A 22,924-nucleotide genomic window follows, 5' to 3' on the forward strand; every position below is an offset into this window, starting at 1 on the left:
AGTCGAAGACCTGAAACCTGTAACTATTGCTTGTTGAGCTCCTCTTGTAGAGGTCTCATCTTGAGACAGCAGTTTGGTATCAGAGGAATGCAGGATGAAAGCATCCTCAGAAGTGACTTGCACTGCCAGACCGAAACGCACTTCTTGATCATAGTAGCTGGGCGAGTTTGCAAAGTTTCAGTTGCCTTTCGTTTGAGACAAAGGCTTGTGTCAGCAGAGTTCTATGGTGGCTTTAAAGAACGTTCTCCTTTGTGATGGGACGAGGTAAGACTTGTCGAATTTGATGAAGAGTCCCAGAGATTGGAAAAGAGACAGACATCTCCGAGTATGGGCTTTTGAGACTGAAAGAATTCGCCTTGATAAGGCAGTGGTCTAAATAAGGAAAAATGTGAATTCCCTCCAGTCGAAGGTGTGCAGCCACTGGTGCTAAGACCTTGGTAAAGACACGGGGCGCTGAATGCAGTCCGAAAGGAAGGACTTTGAACTGGAAGTCCCTGCCAGACACTCTTAACCACAAGTACTTTCCTTGTCTGGGTAGAATTGGTACATGAAAATAAGCCTATTGGAGGTTGAGGGTGGTTATGTGCTCCCCGCCGTGAGGAGTTAAAGGATTTCTTGAACAGTCAGCATCCGGAAGTATACAATTTTTAGATATTTGTTGAGGGAGCGAAGATCTAGAAGGGGGCAGCATTCTCCCGATTTCTTTGTGATTAGAAAAAATCTGGAATAAAAACCGGTCCTCTTTGCAATTGAGGAACTACTTCAATCGCTCCTTTTCATAACATGAAATTTATTTGGGAGGAGAATTCAGAGGAAGTTTTACAAACTCTAGAACATGGCCTCTGGCCACAATGTCTAAGAGCCATTTGTCTGTGGTTATAGCCGACCAGTTTCAGTAAAAACGGGAGTTTCTTCCTCCAACTTTTAAAGGGGTAAGTGGCAGCGCAGGTGGCAGTTGTCACTGCTTCTTAGACGTATCACGTGCGCAGTAGGCAGCCTTTCTTCTGTTTTGTGAATAGGAGGTAGTTGGGTTGTTGCGTGAAGGATTGTTGGCGTTGAGAAGAGTAACATTGATTACTCGGATAGGACTGGTATTGTCTTTGTTGATTATAGCCTCCTTGACCAGAGAAGGATCCACGGCCTCTAGCGCCACAAAAAAAGCGTTTTTCGAAACTGAAGAGTTCAGAGAAATCTTGCTGTCTCTGTATCCTTTTTAATGGCCTGGAGGGCCTCGTCAACATGTGGACCAAAAAGAGACTCGCCGTCAAAAGGCATATCAATTATCTTAGCCTGAACCTCGTGGCGAAATGATGTGGACTTTAACCAGCCCTGTCGCCGCAGGACTGTGGCACCTGCCAGTTGATGAAAACCTGTAGATGCAACATCCATAGCCGAATCAATCTCAGCTGAGATTCGTGCCCCTTCCTGAAGGATTTTGAGCGCCTCTGACTTAGAGGAGCCTAGGTAACATGTCTATGTAGGGAGAAATGTCCGACCACATCTGTCTATCATATCGTCCTAAGATAGCCAGTGAGTTTGCTGCACGGATGGTCGTTGCTGCCATGGTCGAAACCTTCTTCCAAAAGGGTCCAAACTTCTCTATTCCCGATCGGGAGGAGCTGACATTGGAGAGGATGGATTCAGCAATCGTCGTTGAGCTGCTTGGGCGGTAACAGAATCTGCTTTTGGCTGACCTATCAGACATGCTAGCGAATTGTCTGGTGCCATGTATTTCTTCTTGAGGCAGGGCAGGACCACTGTAATAAAAGCAGGAGCTTTCATAACCTTTAGTCATTCCTGCCAAATGAAATTAATAATAGGGATATACCGTATTTGTTTCCTCGGTTGATCTTTAAAATCGTAAAGGAAACAATCATCCTTCTTTGTTACCATAGGAAGGAGAAACCGTTGTGTTGCCATCTCCATGAGAAGATGAAAACCTCCGATGTCAACCGGAGAGTCGACCGGAGCAGTAGTAGAAGGAGACGGAGTTTGCATCTGCTAGTCATCTCATTCCATAAGGAGTGACCTGTCATCCAATTCTCCTTTCTCCCTATCGTCATCTGAGGTGTGAGCGTCCTGAGAGTGATCAGGTCAGTGAGAGTTTGGTCTGGGCGACCTAAATACTGATGAAGATTGAGGAATGGGTGGTATAGAAGAAGCAGATTCAGATTGAGGGAAACAGCTATAATAATCGTCCAACATGTACAGCAGATTATTTAGAAGAGCCAAAGGCATTTGGGCCGTGGAGATTGAATCTGGAGCTGAAGGAACCGTCTCCGGGCAGAAATCATCATCTTGGTCCACATCTTGATATTTAATAAAGAGCTGAGAAGGGCTCCTGGCAGTACGAAACCTATCGCCCTCATCCGATTCTTCATCATCCTCTCTATAGAATCCAACAACTGTTCAGGTAACACAAGAGGAACTTTACTAGGGGAGATATGAATTGGAGAGAGGACCTCCAAGGAAGATCCATGTCTTTGTAGCAAAGAAGGCGCTGCTGTCGACGGAGGCAACTGCGTAGAGGGTGTCAGACGATATAAAAGATGCTGTGGGCGTAGACGAAGACCAAACCTGAAGAGCCATGCATGAAGACAGCTGTAGCGTCGACGAGGTAGCAGACGACAAAGTCGTCGCCGAGGCGGGTGTCGAAGTGATAGTCGACGAGGCAATCGTCGACGACACTCTTTTAATCTTTGTCGACGGTAGACCGCCCCTCCTTCGTCGACGGGACTGGTCTCACGTCGACGGATACCAGCGTCGACGGCGAAGATGCCGACGACATCATCTGCGGCTTCGGCGATGAGAAAGTAGTAGTCGATGTAGTCGCTGTGGCGACGGAAGGCTTCATCGGCAAAGACATTGTTGTCAAGCTAGTCAATGAGGGACCCCGTTTCTGAGGTAAATCTTCGTCAGAAACTTGTTTTGAACCTGAGACTTCACAGTCTTTCATGGGGACGTAGATGGCAGTTTTACTCTTAGAAGGCGGAGGAGCCTTTTTAGGTCTCGTCGGATGGGCGAGATTATAGTAAGGCTTCAGAAAAGTCTCCTCAAACTGCGTATTCGATACAGTTCATGTGAGGCAGGCACGAGCACATCACCAGCCACATCCCACACCATGCCTCGGCATCAGACTTCATAGGAAGCTGCTCCCCCACCCCCCCTAATCAGACTTCAAAGGAAGCCGCTCCCCCGCCCCCCTCCGAGAGCTTCAAATGCACAACAATTGTCATGCTTTCACTCGCTCCCTTTCTCCTCCCACTCAGCATGTCTCTGTCTTGCTGCCCCCGCCCCACACCCCTCCATACCATCAGCACTGGACCCTACCCACAAGCTTTTCCAGCCTAAAGCTCCGAAGCTGCGCCGCGTTGTATGACCTACTCTATGCTAGTCCTATCGCAATTCAAATGCTTGTTTTTTTAGGTTATGGCAGTCGCACATGAACGGATGCCTTCAAGCATGTCAGTTTGAGGCATAGCTGCTGAAGGTGTGCTGCAGGCTACAATGAAACAAAAACATCACAGAGACTTCTGTCTGCTTAAATTGCAGAAAAAGGTACAAAAGTGGGTGGCGATGGACGGAGCATCTGAACCAATCAAACACTCACACCCAGTCAACAGATCTGGGTTTAATCCTTCACCGTTCTTTAGCCCACTCTGCCACCCCAGTTCAGACATGGCCATATGCAACTCAGTCTGACCCTGTGCCTCATGGGAACAGTCCAGCCCGAACTGCCAAGCCATGCCTTCCCTGGACCGGAAACAAGCTTCCGAGGACCGGTTTCTGGCATTTCAGCCGTCTTCAGCCCAGCTTGTTTGAATCCAGTGGCAAAGTCAGCAAGGGACTCACGTCTGAGCATACCCTGCCAACTTATGGCGAACAAAGCGGTACAACAGGGGGGGGGGCGATAGACGGAGCATCTGAACCAATCAAACACTCACACCCAGTCAACAGATCTGGGTTTAATCCATCACCATTCTTTACCCCATTCTGCCACCCAGGTTCAGACATGGCCATATGCAAATCAGTCTGACCCTGTGCCTCATGGAAACAGTCCAGCCCGAAGTGCCAAGCCATGCCTTCCCTGGACCGGAGATTGATAGGAGATAGATAGATAGATTTATAGGAGATAGATAGATTGATAGAGTGAAGGGAGATAGAGTAAGGGAGAAAAGAAAATATGCACTATAGTTTACACCAAGGTCAGACCGACATGCAGCAGGGTATCCCTAATGCCGGACTATCGTTTGTGCAGTGGGAATTTCCTGATGTCTCGAAGGTGCATTCTATTGTACTTCAAATGTTCCTCTGTAGTAGCGTCAGTAACACGTTAATTCTAGACATTGCTGTCCAAATTATCACTGCTCATTAGTAGTATAGCATTGCTACTAGTCAGCGTTACAATCCAATTCGAGGTGCATTATGTGGCATAAATATGCGCTAGATAGCTTTGTTTATTGGATGTTTTCATGGTATTTCTTACAGGGCACTCTTGATTAATCTAGTATACAAATGAACACTTAATTTTGTTTATGCTTCTGTTTATAAATGTAAACTATAGTGCATATTTTCTTTTCTCCCTTCCTCAATCTCCCTATCAATCAATCTTCCTATCGCCCTCACTCTATCGGTCCGTCGCCCTCACTCTGTCGGTCCGTCGCCCTCACTATGTCCGTCCGTCGCCCTCACTATGTCCGTCCGTCGCCCTCACTATGTCCGTCCGTCGCCCTCACTATGTCCGTCCGTCGCCCTCACTCTGTCCGTCCGTCGCCCTCACTCTGTCCGTCCGTCGCCCTCACTCTGTCCGTCCGTCGCCCTCACTCTGTCCGTCCGTCGCCCTCACTCTGTCCGTCCGTCGCCCTCACTCTGTCCGTCCGTCGCCCTCACTCTGTCCGTCCGTCGCCCTCACTCTGTCCGTCCGTCGCCCTCACTCTGTCCGTCCGTCGCCCTCACTCTGTCCGTCCGTCGCCCTCACTCTGTCCGTCCGTCGCCCTCACTCTGTCCGTCCGTCGCCCTCACTCTGTCCGTCCGTCGCCCTCACTCTGTCCGTCCGTCGCCCTCACTCTGTCCGTCCGTCGCCCTCACTCTGTCCGTCCGTCGCCCTCACTCTGTCCGTCCGTCGCCCTCACTCTGTCCGTCCGTCGCCCTCACTCTGTCCGTCCGTCGCCCTCACTCTGTCCGTCGCCCTCACTCTGTCCGTCGCCCTCACTCTGTCCGTCGCCCTCACTCTGTCCGTCGCCCTCACTCTGTCCGTCGCCCTCACTCTGTCCGTCGCCCTCACTCTGTCCGTCGCCCTCACTCTGTCCGTCGCCCTCACTCTGTCCGTCGCCCTCACTCTGTCCGTCGCCCTCACTCTGTCCGTCGCCCTCACTCTGTCCGTCGCCCTCACTCTGTCCGTCGCCCTCACTCTGTCCGTCGCCCTCACTCTGTCCGTCGCCCTCACTCTGTCCGTCGCCCTCACTCTGTCCGTCGCCCTCACTCTGTCCGTCGCCCTCACTCTGTCCGTCGCCCTCACTCTGTCCGTCGCCCTCACTCTGTCCGTCGCCCTCACTCTGTCCGTCGCCCTCACTCTGTCCGTCGCCCTCACTCTGTCCGTCGCCCTCACTCTGTCCGTCGCCCTCACTCTGTCCGTCGCCCTCACTCTGTCCGTCGCCCTCACTCTGTCCGTCGCCCTCACTCTGTCCGTCGCCCTCACTCTGTCCGTCGCCCTCACTCTGTCCGTCGCCCTCACTCTATCTGTCCATCGCCCTCACTCTATCTGTCCATCGCCCTCACTCTATCTGTCCATCGCCCTCACTCTATCTGTCCATCGCCCTCACTCTATCTGTCCATCGCCCTCACTCTATCGCCTTTGCTCTATCCCATCACCACAGCATCACTCAGCACCAACACAGCATCACTCGTCGCCACCACAACATCACTCTGCGCCACCACAGCACCAATCTTTGCAACCATTCAACAACTGGTTCAAATATGTTCTATCAATGTTTCAAGCTTTATTACAAATGTCACAAAAAGATGTTAATACTTCACTTCTGTTCTTGGATTTTCGTCACAATAAAATACACTGAACATAATCTTCACAAAAGTTATTTTAAAAAGTTTAAGCTATTGCCATTATAAACTACAATAACTTTTATTCAAGTATTAATTATTTTAAAAAATCAAAAGCTATTGTTATTTGTAATATCAATATATCTAAGCCACGTAAATACAACACATATTGCATTACAAATGCCATAGGTGTCACATTTGCAAAAGTTATAACTATTGGCACTGTAAATGACAAAGCTATTAATTTCGCAATTTTCAAAACCAACACATAAATGAAAAAAATTGTCATTTACAATACCAATAGCTCAAATTTTCCTAATGCGAGACCTATTGCATTGCAAATGCTTGTTTGAAGTAGAAGGCAGCTCAGCACACGTCGAGGTGTGCAGTTTTTTCGACACCTTAGCCCCAGGAGAAGATCAGTCCGTGTCAGCAGTCCTCTTCCTAGAGGAGGTAGTCTTAACAGAGGCAATACTCCCAACTTCCGATAAGGGATTGTCCTGATCGTTAATCTTCTGTAGCCACAGAAGTGGACGCCCCTCTCTGTCCCTCAGAGTCTTTTGTGGGAAAGTTCTGCAGATCTTGCAGTCTCTCACCTGGTGGTCAGGATACAAGCAGTAAATGCAAATCTTGTAGGGGTCTTCTGAAAACAGCCGGAGCTTCCCACAAGATTCACAAGGTCGAAAAAGAGATTTCTTTGAAATAGACATCATAAAATGAAGAATTTCTGAAGAAACCTGAGAAGTACTGAGCAGAGCTCAGGGAGACTCCCTTCACACGACACGCAGTAGAAAATCTGAGACCCTGAGCCTCTGAGGAGAACATTTTGGAGGGTGCTGTCGACTGATTGGCTGTGGTTTGGACTATATATGACTTGGACGAGTCATGAACGTGGAGGATTTTTTCCTTTTGACTTCTGGCTACTTTACTTCCTGGTTCTAGATTACCTATGATATGATTTCTATATGCACGTTTATTGCTATTTTTATGTAATGTGGGACTCCCACTCCGACGACGGGGAATGATTCAGGCATGTGAATCTATGAAAGATACCCCAATACTGGAGAATGGCAATACTTCCCACTGCAGGAGTGAGATACAGAAGAGGATAATTAGAAGATATCCTGGATTTCCTGATCCAGGAAATGAATGCAGGCTCTCATATTGCCATTGTTGTGAGTTTGAGCCCTCTGCTGCTGGTGGCTTCTCCCAGTACGAGACATGAATTTTATCTTGTAGAAATTATTTTCTCTTATACGCCTACTGCTGTCAGAGGGGAATAAAAGGGAAAAAGAAGCAGATGGGTTGCCTCTTCTAATATTGTTTTATTCATTATCATAACATGAATTCTTTAACAGGGAACATTTCAGTGCATGTGTGCCTATGAAATGCGCAATGCTAAAAACGTTTTCACAGCAGGCAGTCCAATATCTATTTTGGTCACGGAGCTCTTCTTGTGCAGCAGGCAACCTACATCGACGGGACGGTTAAATCAAAATGTTTCAACTGGCAAGTGCTCCTTTATTCTTATTTTGAAACACTACCCAAAAATGTATTATCTATGTTGTTGCTTACTTTATATTGGCTTAGGTCTAGGAGAGGCAGTTCTGTCTGCCAGAAGCTACATGCGAATAGAAGTCACGATGCGATGCAAGTGATCTCTGCTAACCATCTCACCTGGCCTCAGACAAAAAAAACGCACAAGGACCATAAAAATTTCCAAAAATAGGTCTATCCATATCCAAAATAGATCGGTCAAGAGTGCTCTTCTCAAAAGCACTGGCTTTTGAGAAGATCGCACTCTACTAGTCATACTTACAAATCAAGCACTTCTTCGAGAAATGTTGTAAGATAGGCAGCATCTTCAGTCAAAGACAAAATACGAAGCATATCAGTCATCTATAGTGAAAAGATAAAAGAACAAGTTCGCTTTACCAAAGTAACTTTCATTTTTCATGCTTCAGAGCATTCTTAAGCACTAGTTAAATTATGAACACATTGTTTAGTAAAATAAAACATTCCAAGTGGCAACCTAATTAATCCATATGAAAATGTTAGGTAGCTGCAGTAATTAACTTTCTGGTGGATACTCTATCAAACTGCACATAACCCATCTGCAGAACACTCCCAGGCACTGGAAAACTTCATAGCTTTTTAGTCGCAGGTAGAGGGCGCCAGACTGCAGACATTGGATGTAACGCCAGCAGCTTCATCAAGGCCATAAAGCACCCACCCAGGTGCAATGACATCAGTTTCCATTAGTTTTGTTTCCGAGGTGATCAAACAGATTCTTATCAATCTAGTAGTAGAGTACCAAAAGATATAATTTGGGATCTTATTAACTTTCCCTATAACTGACAAAACAAATGGGGAGACAGGCAGTTCGGTGAGGAATCAGCAGGTACAGTATTCACCAGTTAGTTACTGCAAGTAACTTTTTCTTCTGATGGATACTTCTACTTGAAGATTGCAGGAGGGGGGTTGATGTATAGTTAGAAGAGGAAATCTTGCAGAACGGATCTGCCACAGTATATTTGATGTGTTACTCAAAGTCCACGGAACAGTGCTTGGCGAAGGTATGCAAGGATGTTGACATTGCCGCCTTGCAGATTTCTGAAGTATGAACGCATAAAAGTGTGATGGACTGACCAAGATGAAAAGGGCTCACCACCTTAGGGGAGAAAAGCAGCCCTGGTTCGCAACACCAACTCATCAAGATAGATGAGAAGGGAGGTCAGCAGCTAAGGGCTTGCAGTCTACTTACCCCTCTAGCAGATGTGATAGAACCAGATACATGTCCCACTGACAAACCACAAAAGGAGTTGGGGGATACATTTTTGTCAAACCTTTGAGAAAATTCATAACAAAAGGAAACACAAAAATGGAGAGTTGGTGGGACAGAAAAAGGAATGCAGACAAAGAAGCAGAAAAAAACCTTCACAGTGCATATGCCGTAACCCCTTTGAGCAAGGGAAATCCCGTATTTCAGAACCTGCAACAACTTGGTCTGCAAGGAGTCTACTCCAGGCAACAAAGTTGCCGGTTTGCCGGAGAAGGCAGACTTGTGGAGGGGCAATGGGCTAACAAGATTATGTCTACCAACTCCAGTGTAGTTTCCGCTCAAACTCCAGTCCCAAGCATGCAGGTAGAGGTCTTGGAGATTAGGTTGCAGGCCCATTCCTCCTGACTGGGAGAGATCTCCATTGCCTACAGATGGGCTCCCCATCCTTAGTCAAGGTTGGAGGGGGAGTGAAGGTCGTAGCGCAGCTCAGGTTCCCCCTGTTCTCCCACAAGCCACTTCCGCCACTGTCCTGGGGAAGATGAAAATGGAAACAACAAGTCTTACCTGTACTGGAGCCACTGTGCCTTGGTGAAAGGCAGGGATACTCATCATACTGTGATTCTGGGCAGATCATTTAATCTCACTGGGCCTAACAAAAAATAATGGGTCCGTCTGTAACACAACTGATGCTCATGTAAAGTGCTCGGATGCCTTCAGGCTGAGTTTCCGGTATAAACCTCCTCCCCACACAAAAAAAGCAAAGAACCCACAAAGGATGGGACCATATACTCGATGTTGGTTTTACTCGGAGGTTTGGGAATTATTTATTTATTTATTTTGTGTACTTGTATAGCGCGATCCCGTCGCACCAAGGGCATCCTGGCGCTTGAATTCCGGTCACTAGCACTTCCATTGTTCAGCCAACTCTAGGAAAGAGATGGGTTTTTAAGGCTTTTCTAAACGGAAGATAGTCCCCCAGACTTCTTAAGGGGAGTGGCAAGGAATTCCAGAGTTTAACCGCTGCAACACTAAACGAGCGGCCGCCCATCCTTACTCTCTGAAACCTTGGAACCACCAACAGTTGAGCCGAAGAGGAGCGAAGGGGCCGCGAGGCAGAATACCAAGCAAACATATTTTGCAATGGCACTGGGCCCTGCCGATGGACCGCCTTAAATACTAGGCAAGCCGCTTTATACATTACGCGCGAGTGCACCGGTAGCCAGTGTAGATCCCTTAGTGCTAGGGTAGAGGAGCTGAAGTTTGGGCGGGAGAGGGCCAGCTTAGCAGCCATGTTCTGCACCCGTTGTAACTTCCCCAGCAGATTTTTTGGTGCCTCCAGAAGTAGCCCATTACAATAATCTAAGCGACTCAGTATAGTCCCGCGAACTACTTCTGGCCTGGCCTGTGCAGGGAGAAGGGGCAGTACTTTGCGCAGCATGCGTAGCAGCATCATGCAAGAAGAGATGGTCTTGTTAACATGCATGTCCAGCTGTAAATTTGGAGCGAAGATCACCCCCAAGTTACGAGCTGACTCCGCGGCCAAAACCGTCTCGGGAAGCGTAGCAGGCCAGAAATTCTCCGGGAGTGCCCGCGGAGTCCGGTCCATGGAACAGTAGAGCACCTCGGTTTTTGTGCTATTAAATTGTAAGGAGTTGGCCCGAAGCCAGTCCGCCGTAGCTGCCATACAACGGTGGAATGTCTCTAGCGAGACCGCATTGTTTCCAGACCAGCTGGGTATCGTCAGCGTAATTAAAAGCCGAGATACCAAAAGATTTTATAAGCTGGACCAAAGGGCGGAGGTACAGATTGAACAGTATAGGGCTGATGGCCGAGCCCTGTGGAACCCCCTGCCCTACTTTCCGCAGTTCTGACTGATACGGGGGAAGCGTGACCATCTGCTGTCGGTTGTAAAGGTAGGATGCCAACCAGTCTCTTGCCCTCTCCGTAACCCCGCACTCCTCAAGCCTCCTAATGAGGGTCCGATGGCAAACCGTATCGAACGCTTTTAAAGATTACTTTTAAAATTGTATTTTTAAGTGTGATATTCTGTGTTTTAAGAAGGAACTTCACCTGATTGCTCCCTCGAGACTCCCCTCCCCGCGCAGCCGAGTCAGGCGCTGCAGCGGGTGGAAGGAGAATCGCCGTGACCCCCGGGCACCGCCCACTTACCTAGGCCACACCCCCTTCTCTGACATATATAAGAATGTGCTGTTCCCGGAAGCGCAGCGGACGGGCGCGCCGGCGGTGCGCCCAACCGGGACCAGGGGCCACAATCCCTGGCCCCCACATACCGCAGGTTAGGACGTATAGCTCAGCAGCCATCCACAACATAGGTGCTATAGCTGCCGTACACTGCACACACACCTATTCACCAGCTGAACTTCCTCCCTGCTGTCTTGGATGCAAACATCCCTTCTATGACACCACAGTGCCAGCCACGACGCAGGAGTATTGCATGTATTTGCAGGTCACTTCCGAGACACAGCACACAAATCGCCCTATTGCTAGAGGAGCGCAAGCCGGACGCCGTTTTTTTGACGGAGACATGGCTCACCCCCAAATCTGAGCCACACATAGTCTCAGCCTTACCCTCTGGTTTTCAAATCCACAGACTAGATCGGACGGAGGGGAGAGGAGGAGGCTTGGCTATTATATTGAAAGACCAGTACTACTGTCGCACCACAGCTGAAACTATCCCCGAGTGCGAAAGCTTAGCATTTAGCATTGACTTCACTGCTAATAGCTCCTTTTCCGGCACTCTGATATACCGTCCCCCAGAGCCGGCCAAAATGTTTCATAGGTCTCTTCCAGACATTATAGCCAAACGAGCCATGTCTTCAGCTAACTACACGGTGCTAGGAGTTCTTAATTTCCATTTCAACACTCCCACAGATCATACTGCTATGGAATTAACAGATGATCTAGCAGCCTTACAATTAATCCAGCAGGTTACAGCCCCTACTAATGAAAAGGGCAACTTACTTGATCCAATTTTTAGCAACTGCACTGAGCTGGTGGTGGGCCAACCCACCCCCCTTCCCTGGTCCGACCATTTCTTAGTTCCGCTGACCTGGCTCACTTGTAAATCCCCCCCGCCCACCCCTCAAGTTAAAATTAAGAGGAACTGGGCTAAACTACCCATGGAGGCTTGGCTCAGCAACTTAGATTCCAATCGCCCATCTCTTTGCACAGACCCCAACTTGGCGAATAAGGATTATGAGGGCTGGATCACGAACTCACTGGAGACTATTCTCCCTCCTCGGAGATCCATATCAAAGAGGCTGCATAAATCAGCACCCTGGTTCCCAGACACCTTACGGGAGAAAAAACGCCTCTGTAGGAAACGAGAGAGAGCGTGGCGCCTAGATTTCCTACCCGAAAAAAAGCTCCAATACAGAGAGGCAATCAAGGCCTATAGAGATGGGGTCAGGACGGCCCAGGCCGCCTACTTCGCAGACAAAAATATGGCAGCCAAATCCAAACCCAAGGAAATTTTTCACTTGGTAAAAAAATGCACTAAAGTAAATACAGCCCCACCCCTGCCAAAAACGCAAGATCAGTGAAATGAGCTAGCGGAATTCTTTCATAACAAAGTTACCCAGATCTATTCTTCCTTCCCGACAGTAGCCACAAATTCTGGAGCAGCCGACCAAACACCTATGAGACATTCTACTCTCCCAGACCAGCCAAATCTTGAACATTTCCCCCCATTAGACCTCGACACCCTGAGTAAACTGGCTTGCAAGTCAAATCTGGCTCCCCACTTGATCCAGCCCCACCAGAGATCATGTTGCGGGCAAGTCAAGCCACCCTGCCCGTAATCTTGGATCTATTAAACTCCTCCATCTTATCCTGCACAGTGCCCACCGTATGGAAGAGAGCCATGGTACGGGCACTGCTAAAAAAAACGGATCTTGATCCAGAAGATCACTCCAGTTACCGCCCAATCTCATTGCTCCCCTGGGTAAGTAAGATCCTGGAGAAGCATATAAACATCCAGCTAATTCAATTCCTTGAGAATAACTTGCTACTAGACACGACCCAGACAGGCTTCAGACCCAAGCATGGAACTGAAACCGCTTTGTTAGCAGTTACTGAAGAGTCACGTAGGATACTGGATCAGGGAGGATCAGTGGCAGTGATCCTCCTTGACCTAAGTGCAGCCTTCGATACGGTCAGCTATACCACCCTACTGAACCGTCTTCTCAACATCGGTGTAACAGGCAATGCACTGAAGTGGCTTGACTCTTTCCTGACTAACAGATCTTTTCAGATCTTTGATGGGGACATAGTGTCAGCTAGCAAATCACTGAGTTGTGGGGTTCCGCAGGGCTCTTCTTTGAGCCCTGCGCTGTTCAACATATACATGAAACCACTGGCCGGGGTCGTCGAACCGCATGGTATTAAGATCATATCATATGCGGACGATACCCAGCTAGTGGTTTCACTGACGCAGGAGGGCAACAGGCAAACCTCGCACGGCCTGATGAAATGTCTAGAGGAGGTTAAAGGGTGGATGACAGCCTCCTCCTTAAAACTCAACGGAGATAAAAACGGAGCTTATGCTCCTGGGCCCAGTCTCACCAGTACCATTCATCTCCCTATGGCCTTCCTGCTTGGGCACCCCCCCTACCCCCAAGGAAAGTGTAAAGAGCCTGGGAATATGGCTGGACAAAAGTCTCTCATTCACCACCCAGGCCACTAAGCTATCTGCCACATGCTTCGGCCTACTCAGAACACTGAGGAAAGTCCTACCCCTCCTGCCTATGGAGGCTAAACAGGTGGCAGTACAAGGCCTGATACAGTCCCGGCTGGATTTTAATAACGCCCTTTACGTGGGAGCCCCTGAAATGACCTTACGGAAGTTGCAGGTGGTACAGAACTGCGCAGCCCGTACCCTGCTTCAGATTCCACGCACTCAGTCAGCCAGACCCGGACTAAAAAGTTTGCATTGGCTGCCGGTGAAGCAGAGAGTGGCATTTAAGGCGCTGTGTATTTCACATCGTGCCTTCTGGAAAACAGGTCCAGCAATAAATGACAACCTAGTCACCCGCTATCACCCAACCAGAAATCTTCGCTCCACGGAGGCTTTCCTGGCTGTGGTGCCTAAAGTCAAGAGAGCTAGAACTGGAGGTAGGACGTTCCCCCTGAATGCCTCAAAACTGTGGAATTCACTTCCTCTACAACTCCGGTCCAATCCTAACCTGCTCTCCTTTCGTAAACAATTGAAGACCCTTCTGTTCGCCAGGTCCAACGAGCTTTAACCTCTGTCGCACCGCCCAGCCTTGTCTATATACTCAGCGCTTGGACGCCCGTGGGGCAGCAATCGCGCTATATAAATCGACATACAATACAATACAATACGCGGCAGACATGTCGAGCAGCACCAAAAAGGCTGCCCGACCACTGTCGACTCGTGAGCGAAGATTGTCCAGAACGGTTACCAGTGCGGACTCCGTCCCATGTGCGGGGCGAAAACCGAACTGCGACTCATCGAGCCATCCAGTTTCTTCCAGGAAGCCAGAGAGAGAGCGGGTCACCCATTTTTCCACGATCTTAATAGGAAAAGGGAGCAAGGAGATTGGCCTGTAGTTGGAAAGACAGGCGGGGTCCAAGGTCGGTTTCTTGAGCAGTGGTGACACGACTGCAAGCTTCCAACAGTCAGGAACCGTTGCCGACTCCAAAGACTGGAGGCAGATGGAGTACAGAGGTCAGAGAAGTTCAGCCTGAAATGTCTTCCAGAATTTGGGAGGCAAAGGATCAAGCGGAGAACCTGAGGTCACCGTACATGCCAGACTGCAGAACTCCTCAAAGGGGAGGGTAGCAAAGTGTCTTAGTTGGGGTCGACTGGGCGCGGCTTCCGGAGCTCCTAAGCTGGGGACAAAACCACTCGGCCGGGGCCAGCTTGGCGGGGTATCCTGGGCTACCCAGGCTGCCTGACTCAAGGCAGACCTGCTTTGCCAGGTTGGACCGGCCCCAACGCCCAAGGCCCCCGAAGCAAGGGCAAGTCCACTCAGCAAGGGTCGACTGGAAGGAGCGTCCGGAGCTCCCATACTGAGGTCTGGATCACTCGGCTGGGGTCGACTAGGCAGTCCGTCCGGAGCACCCAAGTCGGAGTCAAATACTACCGGTTGGGGTCGACTGGACGGGCTGCCTGGAGCTCCCACATCGAGCGCCGGAGGCACCGAGTTTTTTAGGCCTTCCAGGATCTTAGCAATCTTCTCCTCAAAAGCATCCGCCAAGGAGTCACACAAGGTCTGCGACGCAGGGACCGTGTTAGCCACACACTTAGGATGGGTTAAATCCCTGACGATCTTAAACAGGGCTTGTGACTTGTTCGGCGCCTGGTTCAAGGTGGTTTCTAGAAAGGCAGCCTTAGCCGACCTAATCTGCGCCTTGTAGCCCTGCAGTGCCAGCCTGAAAGAAGTCCTCGCTACGGGCGAGTACTGCTTCCTCCAGGCTCTCTCAGCACGTTAGCAGCTCAACTTCAACTGCCGCAACTCCTCCGTATACCATGGACAGGCCCGGTTCAATCTGCTACGAGACTTACGAAGGGGCGCCGCCTTGTCCAAGGTGTTAATAATGGACTGACACAGAGTGGTATAACTTTCCTCCACTGAGTCACTCAGTCAAAAATTATCTGGTAAAAGGGAGGGCAGAGTTGATGAATTTAATAGTCTAGACCAAGGTCTGCCCAGTTTGGTCTGTGCGGCACCAGCATTCCCCAAGGAGTGGACCCCCAGATGAAGGGAAAAAGCAACCAGTGAGTGGTCAGTCCAGCACTGACATAGGATATCATTGACCGCCACTAGTTGTGCGTCTGCAAAGACCAGGTCCAAGGCGTGGCCTCTCCTATGAGTGGCTGACAGGACCAATTGTTCCAGTTGAATATCAGTGAGAGCTTGGCAAAGTGTCGTAAATGCACTATCCAGCGGGCCACCCGACCACAGGTTAAAATCCCCTAGGACCAATAGCTTAGAGTGAGTATTGGAGAGGTCATAAATCAAGTCGATGAAATCTGACAAGGAAGGAGCCGAGCCCGGTGGGCGATAGCATAGAACTCCCGTGACCAATGTTCTCTCCAGATCTTTAAAGGAGAACCCCATCAGTTCAAAGCCCGAGACCTCTCTGATTTTCAGTTGGGACAAACCCAACATTTCTCTATAGATGACACCAATTCCACCCCCCCTGTTCTTCAACCGGGGAGTATGGGTAATTTTAAAACCTGGAGGACAAGCCAAGTCCAGTTCGACCAAACAGTCCTCCCACGTCCAAGTTTCCGTAAGGAACAGAACATCGAACCCCGAGGTCTCGATGAGGAGGGCGATCTCTGTGTGGTGCTTACAGAGCGATCGAACATTAAGCAACCCACAAGAGAGGGTGTTAAGCGAGGCTAGGGCAGTACCCTTCTGACTCAGGAATACCTGGCTCGGTCTGAGTTCCAATAAGGCAGCCCGGGAATATACTAGACGTGGAGAGTGCGGAGGGGCAGAGGGAGTGGCCCGAAGCGCGCCCGCTGCGCGAACGGGCGCAAACGGGCTTACCTCTGGCGCACCTCCGGCGCGCCTACGTCGCGCCCGCTGCGCGCAACCGCTGCGCGTTTGCACCTCCATCCTTTTTATAGTATTGAACCGAGCGGGAGTCCGCCTCCTGCGTCCCTTGCCCTTCGCAAGATGGCGCCCGAAGTGCTCCCAGCCTTCAACCCCACCCAATATGGCGGACGGACCCACTAGGCTGTCTGAACCCCGCCAAATGCGGGTGAAATGCCAATTAGGGTGCAGGTAAGCCTGACTGTTCCCCGGCCTCGAGCCGACACCTAAGTAGGCAGCGCAAAATGAATGAGCTCTAGCAGCTCTGGGGGCAAGTTATCAGCAGCGCGAGCAATATTAAAAATAACACGAGTTTAAAATTAGCTGCAACAGCAGAAGCGCGTCGATCAGATTCTGATCTAAGCACCCCCTCAGAGGCTTAAATAAGCTCACCTGAGTGCGGGAGTCCGCCTCCTGCGTCCCTTGCCCTTCGCAAGATGGCGCCCGAAGTGCTCCCAGCCTTCAACCCCACCCAATATGGCGGACGGACCCACTAGGCTGTCTGAATCCCGCCAAATGCGGGTGAAATGCCAATTAGGGTGCAGGTAAGCCTGACTGTTCCCCGGCCTCGAGCCGACACCCATGTAGGCAGCGCAAAATGAATGAGCTCTAGCAGCTCTGGGGGCGAGTTATCAGCAGCGCGAGCAATATTAAAAATAACACGAGTTTAAAATTAGCTGCAACAGCAGAAGCGCGTCGATCAGGAATACAGGGGGAAAGGGTGGTGTCCAGTACTCCAGTACTGATCCTATGAACTGGAGCCGTTGGGAAGGTCACAGGTGAAGTTCGGGTTTGTTGATTGAAAATCCCAGGTCATACAGCAGAGATGCGGACGAATGCAGATGATGAGACGCTAGCTCAGGCAAACCTGCTTTGATTACTCAATAGTCCAGATACATGAAAATGGGATGCCCGACCTTCACCTTCACAACCACTGCGATAACCTTTGTGAAACTCAAGGTGCCAATGTTAGGACGTAGGAAGTACCGAAAACTGGTAGTGCATAGAACCCATCAACAAGTACTTCTGCTCTGACAACAGGATAGAGATTTAGAAATATGCATCTTGCAGGTCAAGTGACGACATACACTAATCAAGCTACAGTAGAAGTTGAACTAAGGTCAGCATCTTGAACTTTTCCTTACTGAGGAGTTCAGGTCCCTTAGGTATACGATCAGACAGACTGCCGCCCTTCTTGGTCATGAGGAAGTAACTGGCATAACATCCTTGGCCCCCCTCCTGCTCTTTCACTAACTCCACTGCTCCTTTCAAGAGAAAAGCTGTAACCTCCTGCTGTAGTATGGCTAGGGGGTCTGAAAGGGAAGGAGGGGGTAGGATGGGGGAGAGGAGCCTTAAGAAAGGGAAGGGTGTACCACTTTTCTATGATTTGAAGGACCATGTGGTCCGAAGTAATGGTCTTATAGGCCAGAGGAAAATGAAACACCTGCTCTCCCACAACCTCTTCGGGAGCAGGGGGAAGCAAACTAGACCGGTTTTCTGGCAGTGAGGAAGAAGAGGAGACAAAAGAAAAGGAAGGTGGCAAGGTGGATCCACAACACTTAGCCCGGCTTATACCCCGGTATTGTTTGATGTGGGGATTAGGCTGTTCTGGGAGTTGCAGCTGGCATTGTCTGGGACAAAAGGAAGACCCTCTTTAGAAGCTGCGAAAGCGATTTAACTGGTGGCAATGAAATAAATATATGTCAACATCGGCACTCTAGTATACCTATGGTATCAATTCATATGGTTATATAACCAATTCAGAGTACTAGCAAGGCATTGATCCTGTTCTGGCTGTAACAATTTATTATAAACATATCACAAGAGTTTTCTTAAATCACAAATTTTTAAATTTAAAATACAATAGAAAAAATGATTAGGAATAGACAGCTTGATGTAACAATCCTCCTTTTTAAGCGTTGAACCGACAGCAGACAAGTGTTTAGTTTCTTTTAAACTTTTTCAAGGCTGCAAATAATGCCATAAGAACATTTTCATTGTTCATGTCCATAAGTCATCAAAATCCATAAGGAAACAGGAAAAACACAAAATTAATTTGTACAAAAAGGTTCCAGCATTTAAATTTAAAGACTACACTCCGTGTGCGTCTACTGAAAGACGAAAGAATAGTGCAGACAGGCCACAAGTCACCCCTAGGAAAAATTGTGCAACATTTTTACTATGGGTGACTTGTGGCCTATCTGCACTATTCTTTTGTCTTTCAGGATTGTTACATCAAGCTGTCTATTCCTAATAATTTTTTCTATTGTATTTTAAATTTAAAAATTTGTGATTTAATAAAACTCTTGTGATATGTTTATAATAAATTGTTACAGCCAGACCAGAATCGATGCCTTGCTAGTACTTTGAATTGGTTATATAACCATATAAATTAATACCATATGCATACTAGAGTGCTGAGGTTGACATATCTTTATTTCATGGTTTACTGGGTCCAAACGGGCACTGGTTTGTGGGCACCAGGTAGTGGGATGCAGCTAGCGGAACCTTGAGGGGCACCAATACTTGGAGATATAGACTGAATGCACTAAGAGAATAGATGTTCTACCAACTAAACCACCACTGCAATCTGTTAGCTGGTGGCAATCTCTGTTCAGAGGTGGGAGGTGCAAACCAGGGGAGCATGTGGTGGTCTTGCTGGTTTGAAAACGGACTTAGATGGAGCAAACCTTTTCATCAAGAAGAGGAACCCCATCAAAAAGAAAGTCCATAAGGGTGCACTGGCCAAATACACAGAGGTTGAATATAGGTAAGGAGGTACCTTTGGCACTGGACACTGAATGTAGAGTAATATAGGCACGATTTGATAATATGGCTGGTGGCATTTTGACCATCTAAAATGAGAGCCTGGAAATGGTCCTTAATGTCATCCAAACATGTTGCAAGGTCAACTGGGCCATGTTGCATAGGGAACAATTTTACATGGCTAGAGGGCTGCTCATGTTAAGGGACTTCAGGGTGATACAGTCAATGGAAAAGTCCTTTGCCCCAATCCTCAAGACGTTTTTATTCCGTATTCGAGGGAGATGTAAGAAAAGTGCCTATGGATTATCCCTCGGAACTGCACTGATGGATGTACTGACAGGTACACTGGGTTACCTGGAGCTGGCCGACAGTGGTGACCTACTGTTGTGTAGTTCCTACTAATTTGTAGGATGTGCGAGTTTGTTTGACAACATAAACTAGGGGCGCAGTGTCTAGACTGATTCCAGACTCCCGCAGGATTTGTTGGCCTACAGACCAGCTAGCTCACAGTGCCACCATAAGCTCCCCTAACCTTATCAGGGAGCAAATGGTTTGCGGAAACCACTGAACAGGACAACCCTTACCCCCCAGGGATCATGGAAATAGTACAGAACCTTTCGCTCAGTAACTCGTGCTCACTTATTCTCAGAGAAGTATGCAGGGAGTACACAGTGGGAAGTTTTTCAATAAGTTTATTGAACCAATGTTATTTTTGTATAAAATATGGGCTGCAATGATTAATAGACAACAGCAGATAAAAGTGATTACAAGCACCAAAAGCGTAAAAAGTATAGTTCCATCAAGGTGCTAAAACAGTGTATATATTCAGGCATATAAAACAAAGCAGTAATTGAACACACCGCTCAGGAGATGTTAGACCACTGTGCAGTGAATTCTCAGCGTGCATGGACACAGTGGCAGCTGAAGTGCCTTCATCACTAATCTATTGGGATGCTTATCTTTTATACTAGAAAGCAGCCTTACGATTTACATATAGATTAGTGATGTTATGGATATGTAGAGAGCCCTGTCGCCCAGTGGATGAAGATAGAGAAGACATTTGTACATATTGCAAGGAGACCTTGTACATGATGTTCAGGGCATTGTGATAATGTTGTACGAAGCTACATGTGTAAACCAGTTTAGTTTCAGAAGAACTAATCCAATATTTTATGTCAAGACGGAAGGCTCCTATTATGCTTTTCTTATCTTGCTTTAATCACAATAGCAGCCAAGATAAGTGAGAAACTACAGTTCCCAGAGGGCCAGGTGAAACAACTGGCCAATGGGAACACAATAGAACAAAAGCCTTATATCCAATCAGAGCATGGTAGCATGAAAAACGTCACAACTGACTGCGAACATTCCTCTTTTCTTGCTGCTCGCAGTCAGATAAGTGACTTATCTTCATTGCTCTTACTATAATTTAATATTTGTATTGTATTACGTTATATAGTAATGTTTTAGCATGTATTCCCTATTGTTAATTCATGCGGAGCTCGCCGCTGCATTGTTTGCGCCGCTTTCACCGCGTTTTCCCCGTTCCGTTTTGCTTTGTTCGCCCCATGCGTGCGGGTTTCGGTTGGTCTCGACCGTCGCGAAGTGACCTTTTCTACTGCTACCTTTCTTCCCGAAAATGAGGGTTTTTCCCTACTATTTCGGCGGCGGTGTTGGAGCTTCTGTCTGCTCGCTCTGCTTGTCCGGAGCTACTGTTCCTTCGCGCTAGTTATGCCCTGAAGGGGAGTGTCCTGTTTGTGTTCCTGCTCTTTGGTTAGGTTTCGCCTATTATCATTCGCTTGTGAACGTAATAGGCGAAAATTCAAGTGCTTGATCGACTAGTCAAACCACTGCAGTTTCTTCACAGTGCATGTGAGTCACCACGAGAATCGCGTGACCACAAGCCTCTCGTGAACGAGCCCAGCCAGCCCAGCCTCCCTCACACAGCTTCTCCCAGCCATATGGTCGTTCGAGTTGCCCACCCCCTCCCTCTCCAGCGCCTGCCTTCCGTGACTCGCATTAGATGATCAGAGGCAGCCCAGCCCAGCAGGCAGCCCACCCCCCTCCCTCTCCATATGGGCAGCCCACCCCCTCCCTCTCCAGCGCCTGCCTTCTCTCTCGCATCCCCTCACTGGCCCGTTTGTTACTTGTTCTGGGTTTACATACAACAGACTCCCTCCTCTACCCCCAAACTATCTCGCAGTATGACTCGACTGTTTTAGCCAGACAACTCGCAACACTTCATGCAATGGTGGCGGACAGAACAACACCACTCAAAACAAAGACGAAGCTTTAGCACAAAGAAACCACCTTACTAGTACTGCGCCCTCGACACACACGGTGACGGTGCAACGGCAACGGAGACCAGCATGTTTGTCAATACTGTTAGGTTGGATTTTCATTTAAAGCTATCAATTTCAGCTATTTGATGGTGTCTTTTGAAGGCCGAAGACCTGCGCGTTTCGGAGGATTACCGAACTTCTTGGGTGGTTTTAATCCTTTAAAGGCAAGTGCTAATCCTGGGCACCTATACTTGTGCTAATGAGATGACATTTTTATGTGGTAACAAATCACTGCATCGTGAAAACTTGCCTTTACCGCAGTGTTACTCCTGGCGTATGAATCACGTTCAGCGACCGCACATTCTTAAACATATGGATAATTTGTAACTCACTAGTGTCTTTTTTTAGTGCGTGTGTGGCCGCTGCCCCAAGAAGTAAGACCTCCATTTTGTAAACGATTTGCAGACGATTCCAAATCTCTCACGAGTAAACAAACCCTGGACGAACAATTTTGTGTCTCAGGTTTTTTTTCATTCTGTAGCCCTAGTGTGTAACTCGTTTGTCTTGGATCTGTGGTTATTCAATGACTGCCGCGGTAACATGAAAGATGTAAAACCAAGTTTGTCGACAGTGCTTTTAATTGGAAATGCATTACAGGTGCACGCTAACATAATGCTGCCCTGTTTCCTGGTCCTCTGCAACCGAGCCAAAAACCTAAGAATGAAAACGATTCAGTATTTTGGACAACAATCACTGAACTTGTGCGGGAGATTTGTTTCCTTTCTGAAGTTTAATTGGTTCATTGTTCGCTCAAACTTTAAACCATGGGGTTGATGGCAGGACTGGAGTTTACTTCTGTAAAGGAAGATTAACATATTCGGGAATCTTACCCTAATCCTTGTTTTAAGTTTACTCAAGCAGATCAGATTAGCAATTCTTACCTACCACCCACTAGAAATTATGCGTTGTCACAGATGCTCTCTGCATGCATCTTACAGTTCCAGGAACATCATCCTGTGTCGTCATCACACTCAAGGAGCTTTGGTGGGACAGCCACAGAAGGGATGGCCGTGCTTGGGAGCAACAGCTCATTCACAGAGCGTAATACAGTATTAGCATTACAAATGGCATTTTTTTTCTCAGGCATTAATGATCCACTCATCATTAACATAACATTAATGGCATCCATTCTCAGTTTATGTACTTGGAGGTGGCAGAAAATCTATACCAATGGGATTCATTTGCGCACTGCACTTTACTGGCTCAGCGGCCTGCGATGGGTGAAGCCGAGCAGGACTTCACCGGGTACCTGTGCGCCGCGCACATTGACAAAAGGCAGTTAGACCATAGAACAGACAGTCGAGTTTACCAGTTTCTGACATGATTTTAGGCAGCTGTTACTGAGAATTTAACAAAAAACAATCCCTAATTTGAATTAATACAAAGCATAT

At 48.2% G+C, this 22,924-nt stretch overlaps 1 protein-coding gene across 1 annotated transcript in view; it reads right to left on the minus strand.

Moving 5' to 3' along the window:
* Nucleotides 1-22,924, minus strand: part of TICRR (TOPBP1 interacting checkpoint and replication regulator) — a 581,214-nt gene that overhangs the window by 478,647 nt on the left and 79,643 nt on the right. The window contains exon 8 of the mRNA XM_078683197.1: nucleotides 7,877-7,956. Coding sequence (XP_078539323.1) covers nucleotides 7,877-7,956 — 80 coding nt within the window. The remainder of the gene's footprint in view (nucleotides 1-7,876; nucleotides 7,957-22,924) is intronic.

This window comes from Lissotriton helveticus, chromosome 3_1 (genome assembly GCF_964261635.1).
Source record: "Lissotriton helveticus chromosome 3_1, aLisHel1.1, whole genome shotgun sequence".
In the NCBI taxonomy this organism is placed as follows: Eukaryota; Metazoa; Chordata; class Amphibia; order Caudata; family Salamandridae; genus Lissotriton; species Lissotriton helveticus.